The 24,328-nt window shown below is 41.6% G+C and overlaps 1 protein-coding gene across 1 annotated transcript in view; it reads right to left on the bottom strand.

Moving 5' to 3' along the window:
- The window catches only part of NCKAP5 (NCK associated protein 5), a 371,849-nt gene that overhangs the window by 246,479 nt on the left and 101,042 nt on the right, over positions 1-24,328 (bottom strand). Inside the window, exon 2 of the mRNA XM_074145259.1 lies at positions 16,062-16,139. Within this exon, the coding sequence (XP_074001360.1) occupies positions 16,062-16,139 (78 nt within the window). The remainder of the gene's footprint in view (positions 1-16,061; positions 16,140-24,328) is intronic.

Genomic DNA, 24,328 nt, shown 5'->3' with positions numbered 1-24,328 from the left:
GGGCTCCAGAGAGGGCAGCAAAAAGTCAGGCTTAGGCTGCTCTTCTGCACCTCCAAAATCTGCTGGATCACAAGTTCTGGGAGAGATTTAACCCGGATAACTCAAAACTTTATTCAAGTATTTTATTGCAATGGCAATCTAATATGTATTTTTTTCATACCGTTTTCCTGTACAGCACAGTAATTTTCAAGTTTTGAAAGGAACACATAAATCTACAACAGCAGGGACTTGATGACATTTTTATTCTTGCTACTGGCAAGCCTCATCTAATGCCAGTGACATTAATCCCAGCCTTCACTGGCAAAAGGAACTAAGTCTTGGTAAATGCAACTAAAGGCACTGGTCGCTTTATCCTGAAAGGGAATACTGTATTTAGCTCATATGATTGGTCTCCTCTTTTAACAAGAAATGGGAAAACATTTTCAGTATTCACAGCAAAAAAATTATTTTTGGTTCATCACCAATGACCAGCATCAAAGTTCACAGCAAAAAAAAAAAAATTCCTTAGTGTTCTGATTACTGCCTAGTTATTCCCCAACCACATTTAAAAATCCAGCCTGCCCATTCCAGCATTTCAGTGCAATTTTTATTGACCTACTAACCTGTAACTCTGGGAAGCCTGGAGCTAAGAATGCAATAATGGCTAGCAAATACAAGTCTCCAAACAGAGTGTAATAACCTTAAGTAAACTACTGCCAAGCAAAAGTCCTGCAGATCAAACAGTTCCCACGAAGCCTTATGCTATTAACTAGCAAAAAAGTCCCATGATATCTCCATAGTCAGGCACAATAACAGAGCACTGCGCTTCTGTTTACTTACATAGCTTATCTGCAATCCAGTAATGTATACAGTCAATCCCTCAGATGTAAATCACTTCTCTAGTTAACGTTACTTCACTTGTTAAAAACTTTGCTAGCTTTCTAATGGTAAACAAGGGGTTTATCTGGAATATCAATTTTTAAGGGACGTAAAAATTTACAGTGGATGTTTATAAAGCATTTCAAGTCAGGAGTCAATTTTATATCATTATGTGGAGAAAAAGAACTGCAAATACATAGTTAGCAACAATGTGATATTTATGTGGCTCTGCTCTTTTCCTTAAGGAAAACACAAGGCCTGGTCACACTTATTCTACCTTATTTCAGTCATTTTCTGGGTAAACCCACCTCAGCAGGCAGTCAGAGGATCTAATACCATACTAAAGCCAGCAGAATCAACAGCAGAAAGCCTGGTGGGACAGCAGAGGGTCACTCAGCACTCTACATTTACTTTACAACCTTATTGCTTTGTGTACTTCAACTCGAACTCATCTCAAAAAGATCTCTTTTCAGCCCAGTGTACTTCTTCCATCAGTACAACCCCCTCCCGGCGACCTGTGCACGGTGGAGGAGTCAATCTTTAAACAAACAGGAATAAAAATAAAAAAGAAACGGAGCTCGTTAGGATGCTCCTGCCGGGAGTTGCAGCACAAGAAGAAAACCTGCTGCCTCTGAAGCAACAGGGCTCGAATGCAGAGACACGGCTGGCTCCCCTCCCTGCGGCTCAAGGAGAGAAAAAAAAAAAAGAAGGGGAAAAAAAAAAAAGAGAGAAAAAAAAAGAGAGAGAAAAAAAAAAGAGAGAAAAAAAAAGAGAGAAAAAAAAAAGAGAGAAAAAAAAAGAGAGAAAAAAAAAGAGAGAAAAAAAAAGAGAGAAAAAAAAAGAGAGAAAAAAAAAAAGAGAAAAAAAAAAAAAGAGAAAAAAAAAAAAAGAGAAAAAAAAAAAAAGAGAGGCAAAAAAAGCGCATTGCACTTTTCCCCCGGGTGAGGGGGGCCGAGCCCCGGCCGGGCCGGGCGCGCACAGGGGCGGTGCGGGGCTCGGGGCCGGGCCGGGGCCGCCCCGGGGAGCCGCGCTCGGCGGCCGCGGGGTGTCGACGCTCCATCGGCCGGCAGCCCGGCCTTCCTCCCGCGGGGCGCCGCGGGCCGGCGGGGCGGGGAGGAGGCCGGGCCGGCGGCGCGGAGCGGCGGCAGGTGCCTCCCCCGCGGCGGGCCGCGCCCGTCCCCGCACAGCCCCGCGTCCCCCGGGCGGGGGAGCGGCGTGCGCCGCCGGGGCTGGCGAAGGGGAGGAGACGGCGACGGCGGGGCGGGCAGGTGAGGGAGGGGAGGCGCGGGCGGCTCCTTACCTGCTGGGCGGTGGGGCATGCTGCGGCGGGCGGGGGCAGCGCGTCCCGGCGGGCCGGGGAGCCCGCCGCTGCCGCCCCCCGGGCCGGCCGCCCCGCCGCCGCTCGCCTCTTCCGCTTTGTTCCGCCGCGGCGGCTTCTCCTCCCGCTCCCGCCGCGACCGCGGGACGCGTAACATGTGCCTGGGGAGGGAGAGGGGGGCGGGCGGGGGCCCGGGGTGGCACTTTCGGCGGGGCGGGGAGCGCGGCGGCCGGGCCCCCCTCCGCCCCCGGCCCCGCGGAGGAGCGGGGCTGTCAGATCCAGCCCATCTGCCGCGATCGCAATCGGTCGCAACTGAATGGCTCCGGCAAATCTGCGCCGGCAGCAGCAGGGGCTCGCCGCGGCGGGGGCGGGGGGAGAAAGGCCGGGCGGGGGCGGCCATTGTCTGCGGCGGCGGGGCCAGGGCCGCCGGGCTCCCCCGGGCCCCCCTCCGGGCGGGAGCTGCCCGGGGACGAGGTGTCCGGGTGTCCCCCCGGCGGCACCGGGGCAGCTGCCCTCCGGCCGCCCCTCTGCAGGGTCTGGGCAGCTCTGCCCGGTGGTTCGCACAGCACCGAGAGAGCCCTGGGTCCGCATAGCCCGAAATGAAACGCCCATCTCAAGTTGACACCGTTTCGAGTGTCCCCAAATGTCAGAGGAGAGGGCACCCGGCCCGATGGTGCCACACGAAGGTACCAGATTTCCAGGGGATGGAGAGTCACAAGCACATAATGTAAAACCTCATGTTTTGTGGGAAAACGGTTCCTCAAGAATCAGTGAAGGCTTTATCATCCGGTAGTCAAAAAAGTACAAGTCCAAAAAATGTTCCCAGTTCCAATAGGTTGCATCGATGTTATTTTGGGATGTGGTCAGATCATTTCTAGACACAATACATTTAAGAGAACCTAAGCATAGAGCGAGGAAGAGCTCAGGCGGCATTTTTCAGGTTTAATTAGAGAAAGTGTGAGGTAGAGGTCTTGGAAACCAAGTGAGAACACCTGAGATGGTGGAAACGAGAGATAGCTGGGTAGGCTGCAGCAAAGAGGCTGCAGGAAACACAGCGTGCAAAGTAAATCCTCATTGTTCTGAGACAAGAATTAAAGGGTAAAGCTGTATCTGAGAACTGGAGACAAGAAGAAATACTGGGGAAATTAATCTTCAAAAATGAAGGTGGCAGGAGTTTTCCTACATTTTGAATTTGGAGGCTTCTGAGCAGAGGAGCGATACGCTCTCAAGAATTAATAAACCATTGGAATTAGATATACCAGCAGCACTAATAACTCTGATTTTACTTAACAGATTGGCTGTAGCTGGAAACTGCATTTTGCAGAAGGAACCTCCTCCTGTGGTACAGAGAACAGTCTTTGTGGCCAACTATTTGGCTGTGGTGTCTTAGATAAACCAGTAGCCAGGTCTGTTAACACAGATTTTCTTCCAGGTTGGCAATTCCTTTTTCTACTGTAGAATGGAGACGTCCAAAATTATTTGAGTCTGTCAAATTTAGTGTGTCCTTTCCAGGACAGCAGCTTACACAGGCACCTGGGTCTCTCCTGAGGAGACACAGCCGTTCAGTTTTCTGAGGGCTGATCTACAGTCCTGGGCTATTCAAAGCCCTTGGGTTTAATTCCCTGTAACCGGGTGAAGTATAAAGCCTGTGCCGTGCTGCGAATCAGAGCAGATGACACAGGGATGCGCTTAGATACTACAAAACTCTGTTAAAGAAAACTGCAAAGAAGCAAGAGAAGGGAACTAGGCAGAATGGCAGCTACAAGGTCAGAGTCTCCAAATCCGGCAGAATTTGAGAGCTCCAAATGGATTCTAATTCTCTGTTAGAACAGGGCTGTCATGGTTTAAACCACGATCCTGTAGCAGTCACATAGCACTGAAGTGATGTCTACTGACGTGTTTTAATTGCTTTGTTGTGCAGGGAAACACCTTGAGCAACTCTCCTAAGAGCTAATTTTAATTACAGAGTTTGAAATATGTTAATTTTCTGTTCAGATAAAAATAAAAACATCCCAAAGTAATCCAATTATAATGCCTGTTGCTTGCACAGTCCACCTAAACCTCCTCTCCAGATTTCTTCATAATTAGTGATTAAAACTGCAAAGGCTGAATGGTTTTTGAAATTTGGGTAACATAGATTCATAGATTCATAGATTGGTCCAGGCCGGAAGGGACCTCCAAAGGTCATCTAGTCCGACCTCCCCGCAGTCAGCAGGGACACCCCCAACTAGACCAGGTTAACATATGACTGGCTGCACTGGATCTGCCCAAAAGGCCTGTGTAGCTCAGTATCCTTTCTTTTCAGTGACAAAACCCAATATCCAGGGAAAGATACAACACTTTTCACTCTTCCAGCCACCTGGGAGCTCAGGAACGTCCTGAGCCAAGCTTGCCCTCTCTACATTTAGTACATCTCACTAGATCTCACTAGATCTCCTCCATGACTTTGTCCAGTCTCCAACTGAACCCATGTACGCTTTTAAAATCCAAGATACCCTGTTGCAGATGCTCTGAACCTTTCATTTGTTTTTCGATGTGCCACCTGTTAGTTTCATCCAATACCCTGTATTTCTTGCATTGAAAGAAGCAGTGGACACCCTGCTCCTCTCCATGCTACTCAAGTTTTTAGCTCTGTCATTCCCCTGCCTACGTCACTGCTTTTTCAGATTCCAGAGTCCTGATTGTTCCATAAATGAAAACCATCTCGTGCTTCTGATTACCCTTTTCTGCCCTCCTCTGAGCTTTCCTAGTTCTGGTGCGCCTTTTCTGAAGTGGGGGATCAGGACTGCAACTGGTATTCAAGATGCAGTAAAATCACCAGCATAATTATGATTTCTTCTAGGTGTGGTATTGCAGATAGGAAAATACTGTTCTAGTCTAGTTAACAAATCTTTCTCTCAGTCTGTAAATTATTGCATAGAAAGCTTTTCTTTAAAGACATCTATCTTTCCATAGTTCTCCTTTCCTGAATTCCTAGTGAAATTATTGAATGATTCCACCAGATATGCTAGGTGAACCAGGACTATAGGAATTAAAAAAAAAAAAAAATGTTGCTAGTTTAATTATTTTCAGGTCTGAGCTTACATCCACTGAAATCAAAAGCAATGAAATTGGTCTCCTGCTCTGTAACTAGAAGTGATTTAGAATTATAAAGAAACAGTATTTATCTACAATTTAAAGCTATAATTACAATTTGAAAGTATTTTTTTTATGCATATTGAGCTGTACTGTTCCTGACAGCTGAGATACTGTTCTTCTGTGTCTCTTTAATAGTATCTCAATTTCCTACACAGCAGTGAGTACACGTTCCAAATCATTAATTATTTCTTGTCCCTAGGCTTGCGCAATTCTATCTAGCATAGACATTTAGAAGATAGTAAACTAGCCTTGAAACCAAATTCATGACTTTGCTTACCATTGCTTTGGAGGGATACTAAACAGCAGTGCTCATACTTCAGAAGACTAAAATGAAGTAGATGATAGCATTAGCTGGACACATTCATGGTAGCCATAGTTTTAAATATAGAAACCTAACAGCTGGCACTGACAAATGCAGTAATTGCCCAGTGTAGGAATTTTGTCATTTTCTCAGTGACATCGGTCTCCTGTTGAAGGGACAAATGCTCCTTAAACTGACTTCTGATTCTTGACTGGTGTAGCATACATGTGGAGGTGATTTACCTCTGCTCACTGTTGCGTTCCGCAGCTCCTTCAAAGGGGAGATACTTGGGAAAGAACAGATTGGAAGTAACCAATTTGCTCAGTAATCAATAATGCCAAAATAACCATGTATGCTTAAAGAGGGTTTGTGCTTCAGGGGGGAAACTTCAAAGAGGGTTTGTGCTTCAGGGGGGAAACTTCATGCCTAAAAGTCTGGAGGGAAGAAACCTCCAGAAATGTAGAGTTACTAAGTTTAACTTGCTTCTTGTCTTTTTTAATCGTGATTTATTTACTTAGGACTGGAGCTATGTATAGGTGATGTCATACTAGATTTGCAGCTATTCTACCTAAGGGTCACTAGCATTTAACACTAGCAGTGTTCCGAAACTCTATTAAACATGAGCAGGGTAGAAATCGCGTGCACTGACGTCATTTATAGAAACAGTTGCTCTTTCAGCTTGACACGGGACACTGTTCAGTGGGACCTGAGGCAGCGCTGCCCTTTTGGGGACTTCAATTCAAATATGGGGACGATTCCCTGCGCATCTGGGAAAACTGCCAGGCCAGGCTGTTACACAAAAGGCTGTGCTGTACAAGCTGATGGGGACACTCGCTGGGCGCCCTGGGCTGGCAGAAAAAATCACAGATCGGTCACTTGAGGAGAGAATCCAAGAGGTTCCAGAACAAGCTGGTCCCCAGTAACCATGTTGGTATTTCTCAGTACAGACTGGTAAGACTCTGGGAAGACTTGCAGTCTGGCTGCTGAAATCTGTTACCTGCTGCTGACGGTTATGTTCAGCCTAAAAAATGGACTATAAAGTTTTCTCTTTATCTCGATAGAAATTTAGAATTCAGATCCTTCATGGGAGTTCTGAGTATCTTTTAAGTTGGCTGAAGAAAGGGGTCAAGTGCTGCCATTCGCACATTTGCACGTTGCAGAAAAGAAGTGAAAGGAAATCCTGACATTTCGGTCACTGGGAGAAGGACGGCATTTAGCCATTTTTTCAAGCATTTGTAACAGTGTTATTAGAGAAAAGGAGAAGAGGGATTGAGAGTGCTTACAACTTTTGATCTGTGTTTCTGGACCAACCTCTCCCAGGGCTCTGCAGGAAGATAGGTACTTCCTTTGCATTTGATCTCTCTTCCCCAGCCGGGAAGAGTGGAAGACCACAAAAATACAGGAAGCCTTGGAGGAACCACGCGATACGTACTTGTTTGTCTCAAAAGGGCTTAAGAGGCTCTCGACCTGCCTGGTAGAGGACTAAGAATCTGCTGTATGAAAATCAATATTGGATTTATTACGGCAGCATCCGGAGCTGAACCGGGAAGAATTTGAGAGGTAGCATCAAGTTCTCATCAAATCTCCTCAAGTACTGGGCAGTACAAGCATGTGCTTGTTCTGGCACCACGTGGAAGCAGATAGGCTTATCCCTCTGCTCTCTTTAAAGGTGCTGCATAAACTACAGCAAACTAAATATTCTGCAAAAGCTGGTGTCTCCCTACTGCTAAGCATTTGCTGGAGATTAATCTAGCTTTTCTATTTTTTGCTTATTTAAGTTACACTTTCTAGACTCTGCTTAGCTAATCAGGTGGTAATGAAACTAAGAGGTCTGTATTTTGCAGGCTTTTATTCATTTTTTAAAATCTCAGGGGAATATCTACATAAGCAAGAGTTTGCAAATTCTGAGCTATGCTGATTTAAGTAGGAAAAAAATACGCTCAGGTCTTTAATATCTGATGAATGCTGCCTTATATTTGAAACCTTGTCCCTAGTGGAACCCATTACAATAATGTTTATACAGGTTTATGCTGTAAATGCATGATATTTTCCCTACAGCAGAATATGTTGGAATTTACTCCTGATTAAAAAAAAATAATGTGCAAATGGGCCTTACCCCAGAATATGGGTTGCTATGGGCACAATTATGCCCTTTTATTAACAATTAAAGCAATGGAAAATACGTTTTAACATAAAAAAGGGTTTCATACAGCAGGCAGAACGGATAGGAAGCACACCCTTGATCTCCTGCACCATGGGTAAACAGGAAACCAACCAAATTCTGCAGAATTAAAGGAAACTTTCAGAAAGCTGTGAAGTACCTTCTCAAGCTCTTCCATCCTGATTACAGTCAGCGCTAGAGCTAAACAGGAGACCGAGTGAGCCTCCTGGACAAGACTAGCTGCAGATCTAAAGTCCTGCAGAACTACACTCCTGTACACCTGGATCTTTAGCTGCCAAGTGTACACAACACCTGGAGAGCCCTGCTGGCTGTCAAGGTAGAAAGCAGAAAGATGACGGTGGATCAGGGCATAGTTAACATTAAATAGCAGGAAGAGGTGATGCCACAGCAATATTCTGGTTGCCAGGTGTCCTGCTTTCAACTCAAGTGGTATTTGTCCTGCAATAGGCTCAGCCAGATGTCACAGGTATCTACATCCATGGTTTTCTCTATATTAAAAACCTTTGCTTGCAGAGCAACATCAATATACTTTAAGATAAATTGTTTCAAGAGAACAGAGTAGAGCTCTTCTCCCCTTGCTAATACCCATCTCTCAACAGAGATCATTTACATGGAGTGTAAAGGGCCAAGGACAGGAGGTGGAGGGGACACTTCAAAAGACAGGTCTTCTTTTCCATGCCTCATCATGCTATGAACCATAGACACAAGAAAATGCTCTTCCCTCACAGAGCATAGAATAAGATTGTCACCGAGCCTGCTTCAAGCCGTGAAACCTTTTAAAGACTCAAGCAGCCATGTGGGAACTTCATCCCCCAGATAGGAGTGAACAGGCTGACATCACACAGTGCTGTGACATGAGAAGTACAACCTTATTATTGATACACTGAAGTGGAACGCAGGAAAACTCTGGCTTAGACACAGATCTCTTGTATAAGCTCCGTTACTTATGATGTTCGCGACTTTATTTTTCTCTGTAAAAAGGGAATTATGTTATTTCTCATTTCATCCTTGGGGCTGAGGAGATGAAAACCATTTCTCACTGTGAGTATAGACTGGAACAATGAGGCCCTGTTCTCACTTGGCGTCCTTAACTCTTGCTTCAATGTAATTTAGAAAAAAATAAAAATGTTTGAGCATTACGGAATGAAATAGAAATGCTAACCTTGATTATTTAACTTCTCCTTCATGAGTGAAGCTGATTTACAGGGAAAGGTACTAACCTGACTTGCATGACCTCATATACATTTTCTCACTGGCCTCTTCTGCATCTTCCATCAGCACTGCCCTGTTTGTAGGCTTTATTAGTGAAACAGATCAGTGATGTACCGTCCCTTTAAAAATAACAAATTTCCTTCTTTAAACCCAACACTCCATCTAAACCCCCGTCTCACAGCCTGTGTTTGTGCACTACTCATTTCTATAATGCATTTTGACATCCTGTTTTTATAAGAGCCCAAATTCTCATTTGTTGCCTTGATGTAAGTCCATGGGTTTTCCTCTGCCAAATAGGAAACAGAGGGTCCGTGTAAAGATAGGGTTGTTCGGTCTTAGAGAAGACTTCAGGGCAATGTCACTGTTACTCATAGGAATTATTCTTTGCTCTGTGAATAATTCCAATAAAATCATTGGAATTATCTGAGGAGTGAAATATGATTCAATATGAATAAGCGTGGCCGTGCCTAGACATTAGTGGTAGACTAAATTCAACCCCAAATAATAAAAAGAGCCTACAGAGAAGTTTCCCTTTGGAAATGCTTGATTTTTGAAACAAGACTAGATGATCTCTGAGCAACAACAACAGATAATTGCATATGAATTTCTTGTAGATTATTATGTCAATCTGTTATTTGGTTTTGCATCTGAAAACCGGGGTACCGTTTCAGATGAGCAGGGGGTCTGACATCTCCCCACATGGCCGGTGCTTTGGGGTGGACCTGTGTTTCCCCCATGCGGCGACGCAGCGGTTGTGCCCGGTGCCGGCTACCTGAGCCCAAGTCTGCACTTCAGGAGACACAGACAAAAAACCTGCCGTACGCACTTAGCTTCGGATAAAATCAGCTCAAAGCGTTTCTTTTTTCCTAACCCTAAATAGCCACTAAAGTAATATGTGTATCTGCATACACAAAAGAGTTTGTTCTTATAAAAAGTCTAAACCAAACAGAGACCCACGCCAAGATTATACATTTCATTTCCCAGCATACAAATGAGGATCTAATTTACTCTGGGCTGTTCATGCATTTTGCTTTTAACAAACATCCATATGTCAAATAGACCTTCCACATACTTCCCTGCTGGAGTATTTTTCCTTTCAACTTGGTAGGGAACATTTGTGATCCTTATTCTACCAAATATATCTGAAGAATATATTTTGCTCAAGGCCGTCTATTTTTTAATTTAAGAGAAACAAATCAATTCATGGCCCTGGCAGTCTCACTATTATGACAAGCATACATCTGTGCAAAAATACCCCAATCCCTAATTAATGTTATTAACATTTTTAAATTTAAATTGGTTAATTTATTTAATTTTATAAATATGACCATATGAAGTTACTTGTTAAAGAACACTTTTCCATCTTTTGTCTGCAGTTTTAGTATCTGTGTAGTTTAGCATAGATATGGAGATATTTGCTTGTATCAAAATTATTTTATATTCAGATGGTTCCAAATCCTTCATGTAATGACTTCAATAACTGAGGCTTGACCCTTCACTCCTGACTCACGCAGCGCTGATGGCCACTGTTAATGGGAGTTTTCTCCGATTAAATGAAACAGGCCGAGAAGCATATTCGTTAAAATTAATACTTGTTATGAATGTAGAATGCCCAAATCGTCCCAGATCATATTTCTCATATACCACAGCACATCAAATTGAGCTTAATTTTAAGTCAGTTTTGTAAATACTCCACAAAAATATGCCCGGTCTGAGTTAAAATTACTCACTGTTGAAGGAGATTTACTTATTGATCAGGTAAATAGTTGCACATAAAATGGCTACCAATCAACTTTAATCATTTGAGGTCGGTTTTTTTATATGACTAATTAGTGGAACTCATAAATTTTGAGCAGCTGTAAACTTTTGTATGATGCCCATTTTACTTTATTTTTGTTTAAAAGACACTGATCAATCTTGAACATTGAGATAAATTGTACTCGAATATGCACTTCTTTACTGTAACAAGTGTCCTAGCGGCTATCCAGTCTTCTCCTTTGGTTACCAGTTTAGTATTTATAGTGGACTTAAGTCATATATAAGCTTCATTTGTAACCTTTAACCTATTCTCTCGTAGTTTCCCGTGATCCCATTAAAAATATGATTTATAAAGTGAACAGTAAAACATTTGCTTTGTATAGAACTCGTTGTTCCCGTTACTCTTGTCCAGTTCGGTCATGAAAAGGTATCTTTAACGAGTGTGGTGGGAGAGAGGCATTGTGCGGGGGAGTCAAAGGGAGCGAGTGGTTTCCATTCACAGATAATACAATGGCGGTGCTTTTTGTGGCCCGTAACTACATCTGCACTGCTCACTGAACCATCCAAATTTACACTCAGCTAAAGAAAAGCACATTTGGCCAAAAATCAGATACATTTTTAATTGGTATCCTAAAGCGCATATTCAAATACTAATCCCTGGTAGAAATGCGTCTCTGAAGCAGTATTGTGAACTCTGTTATGCAACTTGGTAGCCTTATATGCTTTTTATCTACATTTTTGTGTGAATTTATTAACGCATAAAGTCACAGATCAGAAGCCTCAGCTTTAGAGAGACACATGTGATGTTGTAATGTTAGTTGGCGACATCTGAGTACCTGTGGTGACTGAACGACTCCTCATTGCCAAACTCAGTTCTGCTCTGCCTCAGCGAGCCTCACCTCCAAACACTAAGGAAGCTGGAAGGAATCCATCAGTGCTTTCATGGATTTTACAAATTTATCATATATATCGAGTGCTGTTTCCAGCAGTGTTGTAGAGATGTTGCAAAAAAACCCCAAAACCACCACCCCCCAAAAAACTGAGCAAAACGAAACACCGTGAAAGTGGGAATAGCACAAAACACCTTTTTCCTGGCTTTATCCATTGCCAAGACGGTGTGACAAGACAGGTGATTCAAGAAGCCAAGAAGAAGGAACCCTCATGCTCTTACAAACAATCCAAGTCAAACCAAGCCAACCTCTGGCTGCTGATTATGGGGTACAATAACAGTTTTGGAAGATAATTCATTCCAAACACAGTCTATAACTCATGTTAACATCATAGACCAGAGGGAACTTCTGTTATCAGAAACTTCCAGGAAGGGTTAAAATGGGGACTCAGCACCAAGACCTGGCTGCTTTGACCTTAATTCCCCTCAGGCCAAGTTACTAAGCTCCTGACAAGAAAAAGATGCTTGTGCAGAACATGACCTTATTTAGCTGGGGTGGCATTTGGTTTTTTTTCACAGCCTTCATTACTGTAATATCATACATAGGGTTTTTCATTTGCTTGCCATGCAACTTATTCCCCTAAGATTAGCCCTTTTCTAGTCAAGCAGTTTAAAGCTAATCACAGTTGTTATTTTAATCTGTGCTCACCATTAAGAATTCTTGCGGAGCTCTTTTGCTTGTTAGCAATTACGGTCTCCCAATGGAAGTTTATGATTACAGCAGAAGCAACCTGTTTAATACTTGGCACCTCTTTAGTATACAAGCATTAAACCCAGGAGCATAGAAGCATGCTAATGTTGGTGATGAAAGTATAGCAATTCTATTTAACAAACTCTGTTTTTAAAATACAGCGTTGGAGAAATGCCATGCAGTCCTCATGCACATTTGTGGTCCTCCCCCTCTGTGTTTTTCATTACTGTAATAAGTTAATAAGTTGCTGTTGATCCTGATGTTGATTCATTTTATGATGGTCATGTCTGACGTTCAGGGTATCCTCGTGCTTTCACCGAAACAGACTACTGGTTCCACTAGCACTAATAATAAAATTCCTTTGAAAGGTCTTAAGAACAGTTTGACCCTTGCATATTTAGGCAAACATCCTATGCTTAAATATGAATTCTTTCTGCTGTTAAGGGAACTAGTAATTGCTCTCACTGATCTATGTGTCCAGACTTAAAAATTATGATCTACTGTGAAGGTCAATTAGCAAAGACTGCAGGAGCAAATTTCCGCTTTTCATGTTGATTGTCCACGTGATTCTTCCATAAAAATTATGCATAGCGATACACATCAGCTGAATTAGAGCGTTAAAAGACTATGTGAGAAACACCACTGCGGGGGAAACCCTCACCCCTCACCCAACTCTCTCCTATTTAAAGCTATTTCCAGACAGAGCAGAGCAGAGAAATCTAAAATAATCCAGTGTTCTGGCTCAAGCTGATACAGTGAGATGCACAATCACTATTGTGCCTCATCTCCAGTGATAAATGTTGGTGATTTGCATCGACAGGGGTCAAATTTGTCTTCCATTGGATAAATTTATTTTGTTCAAACTTGAGAAATGGGGGAACCACTGGAAAGTCAAATATGCTATCATTTTCATTGTTCTTCTTGTGAAAATAATTATTGTAAAATGTTCAGTGTAAGAAAAGCTGTGTAAAAAAAGTCTGCATCTCCACATATTAGTGAGGTACCTTCACTCGTTGTTGTAAAGGTTTTAAAGAACAGAACATCTGAAGCAGGCCTAGAGGTCTATTTTAGTAGAAAGCTATAAAACGTGACCTAACCATAGTCAGTTCTCCTGGGACGGCAATTACAGCAATAAATGTTCCGCAGCAGATGCTAATGCCGTGTATAAACAGTCGTCCTCTAAAATGAAAAGAAATTTTTGCCCCCACATGTCTTTTAGGGTCCCATTGTATGTGTGGAAATGTAAAATTGATATGCGCACCATGACATCGGCTTTAGTCTCCTCTGTCCTGGCCTGGCTGCTATAAATCTCTCCCGGCTGTAAGTAACGCTGAAGGAGCTAAATGGTCGGAATTTGTGTCTGTCTGTTTTATTAGCTCGCCTAGAGTAAAGTAGGGGTTATTGGTCAATGTCAGGTTCAGCACCCAGTGACCCACTGGGTTAAAATCGTGGTAGTCACAAATCAAGAGCATAATGAAGTCTGAGAAGAGGGCTATGCTGATTTATTAGGACATCTGTCTGGCTGTAGACAGCCCAGTACTGCCCCTGCGTAGTGCGAGCTATTAGCATAATCCTCACCATCAAACATCTTAGAGATTTAAAAGAGAGAAATAAAGTGCTCAAAGAAGACCGGCAAAACCAGAAGGGTTTATCTTGTAGTGCTCATTGTAGGTCTTAACTTTTTATGCCGATACCCAATAAAACTAATATTAAAAGTAAATTAATATTAAAAATAAATTAATGTCTTTAGTTTTCCAACCCCACTGAATTTTCAGAACACATCTGAATGTCTGTTCAAAATAACCTGTGCTACTTTTCAAAGACTGCTTCATCTTTTAATTTTTTATTATTCATTTCTCTTTAACCATAGTATTGTCATGCACATATAATGTTATCGCCTTAATTCTTACAAAAGTAATCTCCTGAATTCTGTAATCTTAACTGTAAACTTCAATTCTTTTGTGGCTACTTTTAAAGGAAAGAAGGAATTTTACACAGACTTTCCGAGTCTTGCGTGTAAGACTAAGTCCATATTGTGAACGCTGTATGCTGTAAATACTGTAATGCTACTTTACATCCTATAGGCCAGGAAGTTTGTGAGATGCATAACAACTGGTACTGCCATGTGCAAAGCTACTTTTTTTGTAAATGAGAGGCATTCAACTGAAAAATCACACAGATCGTTATTTCTTCCTTGATCAGAACTAAGGTGAAATAGGTTTTAATCTAGGAAGATTAAATTATTCCCTGAAGATTACTTTATGTTTCACTATGTATTAATAAAGATTGTCACTGCTCATATGCCCTGAGAAAAAAAAAAAAGTTAAATATTGCATTTAAAAAAATATATGGCCGTGAACGTTAAATGAGTTTCATCACTGGTATTATTCCATTTCCTCTCTATTAATACTTATTCCAGATAGGAATTTAGCTCATAGCTATAAAAATGTGAGGTAGTGAGTAGTTAATAAATAGATATTAAATACTTAAGAAAATACAAAGTAAAAGCAAATACTGCAAAGTGCTGTCATGAAGATCTTTTTACACCAGCTGTGATAATAACAATTCTATACAAATGAAAAGTCTGGAAGAATTAATTTAAAAATTATCAAGAAATAATTAAATTATTAAGGGTATGAGAATTCTGAGGTTTCTGAAGACTAGGTAATTTCTACACTATTTTTAGCATGTCATGTCAGAACAGCCCTGAGACAACAGCTAGAGAACCATACTGCTGAAATGTGGTAAAGAATCTATAGATTGAGACATTTTTGCCATCACATCGCTGTTTTGAATGATGCTTGATCAATTTTGGAAAGATGCAAACAATGCACAACCTCTTGTCCTAGCGAAGGCATCGCCAGCAACACAGCAGCAAAACCACTGCAGTACAATATGTAATACAACTGCTGTTGTAAAGAGGAAACTGTGTCTAGAATGACATGAGCACCTTTTTTGCGAGACCTGATGACTTCCCGTCTGAGTAGACAACATTTACTAGACCAGACCAATGCATGGAGGTTTGCAAGGTTCTATAGTCATCTTCCCAGAGGGACACAGAGTTTGAGGAGATCTTCAGAAGCGCCCGTGCAGTTACCACGTTTGCTGTATGGCAGAATAGAAACACCCACTAGCTGCCCACCAGCACGTGGAAATCACAGCGTTGCTTAAACCGGTTACGTCTGGGCAGCCTGCACTGGGCAACATGAACAGAGACGAAATAGAAAATCAGGACTGTCAAGAGTACTGCAAAATTGTAAACCCATGTTTGTTTCATTCTCAAAGCCCTCAGTTCCTCATGCTGATAGTTTGTGCGCCATTCAGTGAAAACACTTGTACTCAAGAATATAAGACCATTTCTTAAATTCAGTCCAATTAAAAGAATCTGAAGTAGAGTTAGCACCCACTGCTTAGAAAACTGAACATGAGGAAACCTGTGGATGTGTGTAACTGCCCTGATCAGCAAATGCAAGATTCAACTCGTGTGCGATCTCTGCTTATCTCACTTAGGTAAGATTTGCTAGTCCGCAAAGCATTAAAAAGTGGAGAAACTGAATACCCAATCTTTTTTTTTTTAAACTCAAGAATGAAAAATATGGAGAGCAGTATTTTTTCCAAAATAGCAACATAAATAAATATGTATATGAATAATACTTGCCTCCATAAATTCCAGCGTTGTTCTTCCAGCTGAGTCACTAAATGCTCGATGTATTTGTTTGAGTCCATATATTCCTAAATGAAAAATGATTAAAGGTTAGTTTTTCAAAGCATTTGTAAAATTTTGAGTAAAAGACGGTCCGAGTCAGTTTGTGGAGTCCGCTTTCATTTTGCACCTATGGTTATCCCATGTAGGCAGAAATCACAATGATGTAAAAATCTAGATTAAAGCTAAATTTGAATTCATACCACGTGGACAGGGCAGTTGCCCAATACACTTTTCAGAGATTATTTGAGGGGAAGACAAAAGGTGGTGAGGATATGCAAGTAGCAAAAAAAAATTAGAGTACATATAAATATATATCCGTATTCTAAGCCCAGAAATATCTTCCCTGGATCTAGACTGAAAAATAACTTCTCAAAAATGCAGTCACTGTTTTGGTGCACATTTTGTTTTCTTTAGGTAGAAATCAAAGTGAACTGAATACTTGACTCAAATATTTATTTCGTGGATAGTATGAAAAATATTAAAGCATGTACCCTATTTGAAAAGGAAGCTATAACTCAGTTCCTGTATCATTTTCCAGTTCAACTTTTGCAGATGCTCTAACTTGCTGTATTAGCTATATGAAAGGTACTGTATTTGGGTCTAGACAGAATTTCTGATAAATAGTCATGATCAGATGAACAATTTGGATTTTTTTTTCTTATTGAAGCCTATTCTTTTAAGCCAATGCAAAGAGTTGATGTTTATTCTCAGCAGAGAAATACGTCAGTAATAGAAATATACCACTTCATTTCCAGGAGGAAGACAACTTCAGTGTTATTTATATAAAATACTTGAGAATGAACCCACAGAATAACATGTGATATAATATGATATATTTATATGACAGCAGTACCAACACAGCCACATTACTACTATTCTGAAAACCTATCAGTAATAATATAACTCTCTTGAAATATCTCAGCAAACCAAAAATATGTTTCAAACCTCATACTTCAGGAAATAACAAGTATTGGAATACTACATGGAAAAGAATCCATCTTCGCCTTCTGGAGACAAAAGCTCCACATTTTTAGCTTTGGACTCATCAGAAAACCACTTCATGGGTTCTTGTTTGTATTAAGGGTTGTTTCTTTACTATTAATATTTATTTTGTGTACAAATATGGATTTTTGTTGTAAAGTAGTTGGTTCTTCGTAGCCATTTATCTTCACGACCAGCAATATGAGATAGCTACTACAGGGACAGTACATCATCATGTCTTCTCAAGGTGGAGATAAATGTTAGCTGATTTTAATGATCATAATTTTTATATAAATGTGCGTTTTTATTTTTCAGGACTGGAATTATTCTAAGTGATTCTGTGTTTCTGCCCACTGTAATTATTTTCTTGTTCTGATCGAGAGAGAGCCTGGTTCCCTAAAGGCTATCGTGACACAAAGGAATGGTCCCCGGCACAGACGGGAAGGAAGAGTAAGAAGCTGCTCCTGAGGAGCCTGTGCAAATGCATCTGGGCTGGATCCTGTTCCAACTGCCTTGCTTGAAAACCTTCGGGTGTTGTGAAACTTTCCATTAAACTCTGTGGTTGCCCCAAGCTTAAATTATAATCTAGATAGATGTATCTTGTAGATGTTGCTTTCAGAAAACATTAAATAATGTAAATCCTGAGAAAAGCCATGAAGTTCAGTGATGCTGGCTTCAGCATCAGCTCTTATTCTCCTTGTTACTCAACTGAGCTGAATTTTACTTGGAGCACACCATGTCAATTAAGCAGCAAGCTTCTTCTAAACCAATACAAGTAAAGTCATTCCGTAATACAAATATATTACAGTTTAGAAAAATTATACCGTACAAATGTATAATGATGATTAGTTGCAGTACCAAGTTCTTTAAAGCAAGCAGTCTTTTTTTACTTAATATTTTTTACTACATTGAACCTGGTATAAATTAGTATTAATACCTTTATATCTTTTTAATGTAATATTAAACAATATTCCTGATTTATTCATCAGTGCACTTTGCCCTACAGGCAAGGTTAGGATCAGCAGTTTTGTTTTGCATAGTTCTACCATAATAATTTAAAAAATTCATTCTGAAGCAATTTTCTCAAAAATACTGTCTAGAAATAAAGACAATGGGGAAAAAGAAATCAGTGTGTTTATCCTGTATGGCTGCTGCCTTAATGCTAAGTTTTCCCTGTGCTAATCAGAAATATTATTCTATTTCTCTTTGAAGACCTGCACCTCAGGAGTATGTAACCTGTCAGTGTGCAAAAGTGATGTAAAAAAAAATCAGCCATGATTTGATAGAAACATTGTGATTAGAAGTACCTCTTTTCTTGTATGCTGCTATGGCACGTTCTCGTGCCAACCGTGTCCAAAGCAAGCCATCTGCCTCACACAAGGTCTCTGTTCCCAAACCCAGGTTTCTGCTCTTTTCGGTTATCAGCTATCCCAGTAAGCCAAATTCTGCAAACCCTGGATCAGAACCCAGGATTATCGTTTCGTCAACATGAAGCAAATAGCAAAGAGTCATTTGAGATTTAGAGCAACCGTGTGATTTAGAATAACTTGGCACATTCAGGGAAAGCATAAAATCTGAGAAAAAGCCCATAGAAATCACACTTGTTCACAAAGACTATATATATACAATTTAGTAAAGTACAGACATTTTTCAGTACCCAATAGATCACATCGAGAGGAGTAATACAAATATTTTGTAGCTTCCTTGGAGCTCTGTCATAAGAATGCTTGCACCAGGTAGGTTTGAGTAGCAGGGCTAACGGTCGAGTCTGAGGAATTAGATAAAGCATCATTTTCTGATGCAAGTGTCTGACTTCAGGAGCTTGCATTATTGGAAGGAGGATCCAAGTGACCCACACATACATAAGAAAAATACCTTTTCCTTATGAAAACGGAGACAAGACCCAGAGTAAGGATAAGAATCATTTAGGTAGACGTGCCTGGTACTTAGACAGATCAATCAAATAGGAGAGAAAGGCTGTGAAAGCAGAATGGCCCCAGGGTATCTGAAGGGGCTCATAATTCTGCCTGTTCCCACCAGACGGCTGAACGCTGAGCACCTGCAGAGCAGGGGGGGGTGAGGCTGTGTAAGGCCAAGTCAACATTTCCAAAATTATACAGCATTTTTAAATCTGAAGTTGGAGGCTTCGAAATAGTGTATTTTTTTATAAATCTGATGATATTACATAGTAATTCTGCCAGTTGCGGAATCACCATCTGTGCCGTTATTCACCATTGGACTAGAGCTCTGCAGCCTGACCTGCGCTGCCTCTGCATCGAACCCCACTCTGATCTCCAGCGATTCCTCCCAACCTGCAGGATTACTGAGGAGTCCATGATTTAAAAAAAAAAAATAATAAAAAATTAAAAAATTTTAAATCTTTTTCAGAATAATGGGTGAAACCTGTTCCCTTCTCAATTAGATCGCTTCCAGCCAGGAGGATTTCACTGCCCCATCTATTCTCCTATGATGCTGTGTAACTTCACTGTTTTATGGAAAAAAACAACCTTCTGTAATACATTTAAATGCAGTAGAAAATCTTTCTAACAGCTGTGTAGATTCTGGCGTCCAGGAGGAGTTGGTATGCAAATGTCACATACCAGCTCATCTAATTTAGAGAGCATTAGAGAATTGCTTTACCAAAATTGTCACTGTTTTGAGCTGAAGCACAAGCCTAAAAATATACCTAAGTATGTTTTTTGACAGAACTAAATATCTAACTTTGCAATGTGTAATGGTTTTGGTTTTTTTTTTTCTTTTTTCTTTCTTTGTTAGCTGGACGGCTGTCAGGAAAAAAAGAGGAAGAGAAAGGAAATGAAGTGCCTCCACTGAGGCCCGGGATCCACTGCTCGGTATTTTGGTTGGTTACGTGGGTATTTGTTCTGGCATATCCATGTTGTTGTGCTGGGCAGGGTATCAAAAATCATACAGCACACAGGACATTTTCCCATCCATTGTTACAGAGCAAACCCTCAGGGCAACCTTCGGCTTATAACACAGGAATCCCTCGCTGGAAGCTGGAGGTGATAAATTTAAGCTAAAGAAATAGCACGTAGTCTCTGCCTCTCTTAAGGAACTTGCACAGCTTGGTATCAAAGAGAGTTTAATGAGCTTAGCAATATGTGAAAAGGATTAAGGGTACAGTCGTTGATCCAGCAAATCACTTGATTACGCACTTAATTCAATAGGGCTACTCATGTGCTAGAAGTTAAGCATGTGGTTCAGCGTTTCCTCTGGGTAGTGGTCACTGGGAGGTGGGTGGGATGGTGGTGGGACTGGGCAGGCCGTCCTGTGGCTCTCATGCCCCGGCTCCTGGAGCCGGCCCCGCACCTCCGACCCCTAAACCCACGCTCCTCAACAGGGCACATGGGGACATGGTGGCTGCCCTGCTGCTGCTTTCCCTGTTCTGAACAAGCTCCCAGCGAAGGACCTGGGCATACAGCTGAGATGCCCGAGTTGTGCAGAAAATAGGGAAATTGGGATAAAACCTAGAATCATAGAATAGTTTGGGTTGGAAGGGACCTTTAAAGGTCATCTTGTCCAACCCCCCTGCAATGAGCAGGGACACCTTCAACTAAATCAGGTTGCTCAGAGCCCCGTCCAACCTGACCTTGAATGTTTCCAGGGATGGGGCTTCTACCATCTGGGCAACCTGGCCCAGTGTTTCACCACCCTCATTGTAAAAAATTTCTTCCTTCTATCTAGTCTAAATCTTCCCTCTTTTAGTTTAAAGCCATTACCCATAACCTAGGCTGGCACTCATCTTCCTGCAGAAGATCGTTGAAACAGGGCTGGGAAGTAAAAGTCATACGCAGCCCTGCAGAGCCCAAAGGGTCCCTTTCCCCCTCCGGCACATCTAACTCCACTCCTGGTTCGGTTGGGATGGATGCTGAGCAGACAGCCCTAATGCAGTCCTGCAACACTACCCTTTGATTCCGCTAACATTTTTATTTGAAACCAGACAGGAAAACATCAGGGTGGTTTCAGGGTCTTGTGCTTCACAGGGGAGGATGTTTGTCGTTGGGGAGTAGAGAAAAACACGGAATGAACAACCTGATAAACGCATAGAGAAATTCCTGCGAGTGTCTGGGGCTGTCCGGCCCTGGAGACAGGGAGCTGCACAGAGAGCCCCCAATCATCTGTTACAATGCGGAAAGTCGTATTTTCACAGGGAAAGGTTATTAGAAATCAAACAACAACAAAGCTGTCTGCAGCCAAACAGCAGACTGTTGCAATTAGGAAATGATGTTAGCAAAGCAACGAGTAGATGGGATTGACCTGTGAGGGGGAGATCTAAGCTGTTACACTAAGTGTGGAGACACAAGTCATCTTTGAAGGATCTTGGAAGAGTGCCCTGGGGTAAAGCTTTAGATCTAGGGAGAGTGCCTTCAGAGAATATTATAACTTTTGTAAAATATTTATTTTTGTTATCATCCGGCTGCGTAAACCTTTGATAGAAAATAGGCTTTTTTCCAGCAGCCCAAGAGGACGTATATATATATGTATGTACTCTTGTCTGGACTATGTTTTTTGCATGTCTGAAGGCATTTTAATTGATGATTTCAGTGAGTTGTCTGTTATACAACATTACTCAGCTGCACGCTAAAAATAAATCAGGTATAAAAAAGATAAAACCTCTTTGCTCTAGACATTTTTGTCACTCCCTTCGTTACCACACCTGGCTAGACTGCTCACCCTTGGTGCTAAATAGCAATAAAAGCTAAACCGGGCAGCTTAAGAAAAGAAGATCTTTTAAAACTGTCGTTATTGCTGATTTATTCTTTACCTACCTGATTTCACTATGTTATTTTAATTGTCAGTTTTATTAACAACTGGCATGAAACTGTACATTTAGAGCATCTGCAACGGAGCAGAAGGCTGGCAAGAGCCCTCATGCACATACTGTGGAATTACACCATTACGGTAAAACTAGTAATGATTATTTTAATAAATATGTTGAGCAAATTTCTTAATTGTTCAAAATCACTTAAGCCTCAGTGAGCAGTTCATATTACATCTCAGCTGCAGTGATTAAAACTGATTTACCGACTCATCTGCAGCCAGTTGTTTTCGTAAAAAAATCAGCTGGGTTTTCCTCCTGCTGCTGCTTGGCTTCTGCTTTGCACCCTGTTAAACGGCACTATCCACAGAGGACAGCAGAGTTTAATAAAGCCTGAAATAACACAAGCTCGTTAGCGAACGGACAGATTCTGCACCCTGTGCACTCTGAACGCAGGGATTCGGGGACAGTGCGCAGAGGAACGCTATCCAGATTCGCAGCTGGCATCCAGAGCTCCGCTATGTTTGAATGTTTGCCAGTTTGTCCCCAAAGAAGTACAAGCTCTGGGATAACAACGTGGGTATTCTGTGACTCAGGGACACCTGATGTTCATGTTCTTCCCAAAAGGGACCACGGAGAATGCTGTAGTTTTATGTTATCTTCCTCCAGCTTATAAATCTTTCTGTTTTCCCGTTAAGACAATTTCTACAAGGAAATCTCATGGCTCAGGCAGGAGCGTGCAGGAGAGATGAACAGTCCAATATCCTGTGAGGGCTCTTCCCCAGCCTAGTAGACTGTAGCTGGAATGTGAAGAACAGACTTGGTGAAAACCACTGCCACCATTCAGATGTCCAGATGCTTGGCTGGTTTGGGTTGCTCACCCTTTAAGGGTTCCAGTGGTTTTGCATGTCAGTTATACAACCTACATGGGCTCTGGCATGAAGGATAAGTCACAGCAGGCAGGAGCATAGCAATGATGCTGGACTTAAATTCTGGAAGAGAAAAAGCTAAAGAGTTGACCTAATTGAGGTTAATTACATTAAAGTAGATTTGCAGTAAATCAGTGAAGTATCTTGGTACTGGGGATGAAGGAAAGAATCCCAGAGCTTCCCAGCTGCTACCCCGTGATGCTCAGGAGTGAAACTAAAAAGACAAAGGGAAGCCTGGCGACAGATGCAGGCAGAGCAGTTTTCAGCTGGACTGAGTCAGTACGACTCTGCTGAATTCCGCCTTTTTTGATATGAGTGCTGTAATCTCATAGGATGCTGCAAAATTCATAGTAATACAATATTGTATCTCCCTTGTAAGACCTTTCTTTCTAAGGAATGCCTGCTTTCTTCTACCAACAGCTTCAGTTCAAAGATGATACCTGATTTCTCAGTTTCCTGATTCCTCACCAAAACCAGATGACTAAGCAGAGGCCACAGAAATCCTTGCAGCATCACCTGCAGGCTGCATCTCTGTGGCCCACACCATTAGGATTAGGGTAAAAATAACGGAGAAGCTCCAGCAGATGCCTGCGTTTTTCCATGGCCTAGAAAATCTGTGGCAGTGGTAAAACCAACATCCTGCATCTCATGTCAATTTAGTACGCTGGCCCCTAACATTCTAAGCAGTTAATGGTTTAAGCAACAGCTGAATTAAAGGACAAATGTCAATTTATAAAACAGCGTGACAGCTGTCCTCTTTCAGGGCAACGTAGCAAAGCCCAAGATAAGGCAGGTGAGCGCTGGGATAAATTCCAAAGGTCAAACAGATAGAAAAAAATAATATTTTACAGAAAATAGGCACTTGGACAGATGATTTCAAACTGGGATCCATTAAAAAAAAAGTGCTTATTTGACAGACTGGAATAGATAGTACATAAAGGAACATAGTGGTGAGTAAAGTCAGAAACCAAGAAGGTGGATGAAATACAAGAGGAAAGGATAACTAAAACCAGAAAGAAGGACAGCAGGAGTAAGTACAGTGAACATGTCTAGAACTTGACATATTTTTGTACAAATACTCTTTACTCCAAAACTTTAGCATTCCTTGGGTCTCTATGCAAATAAGAGGCTATGGAAGTTTTGTCATTTCTACTAAATACTGAGCAAATTATTCTGTTTGGCTGTATAAGTAAAGGAAACTGGACATTTTGTCCAACAAGTAAATCCATGCTATTTTTAGCTGATTTTCTTTCCCTGAAAGAAGTATAAATCACAAAAAGCAAAACCAAAGCATTAACTGGAATTTGGTAGAATTATCTTGAGACAGAAAAGGATGATATCATACCAGAAAAGTTTGAATTTATTAGACGTCCTCTGAGTCATGGAGGTTTTAACACCAGTTCACAGCTTCATTGAACCACACATCAGAGGCACAGGCTGTTACTGCAGGAAGAAGAACCAAGATCATACAGCAGTGTGTCCTACAGCATCAACAAGAGGATGTCCTTGATTTGTATTTGGGCTC

This window comes from Numenius arquata, chromosome 3 (assembly GCF_964106895.1).
Source record: "Numenius arquata chromosome 3, bNumArq3.hap1.1, whole genome shotgun sequence".
Lineage (NCBI taxonomy): Eukaryota > Metazoa > Chordata > Aves > Charadriiformes > Scolopacidae > Numenius > Numenius arquata.
Note: the sequence above shows the minus strand (reverse complement) of the source record. Positions and strands in the feature narration are given on the sequence as shown.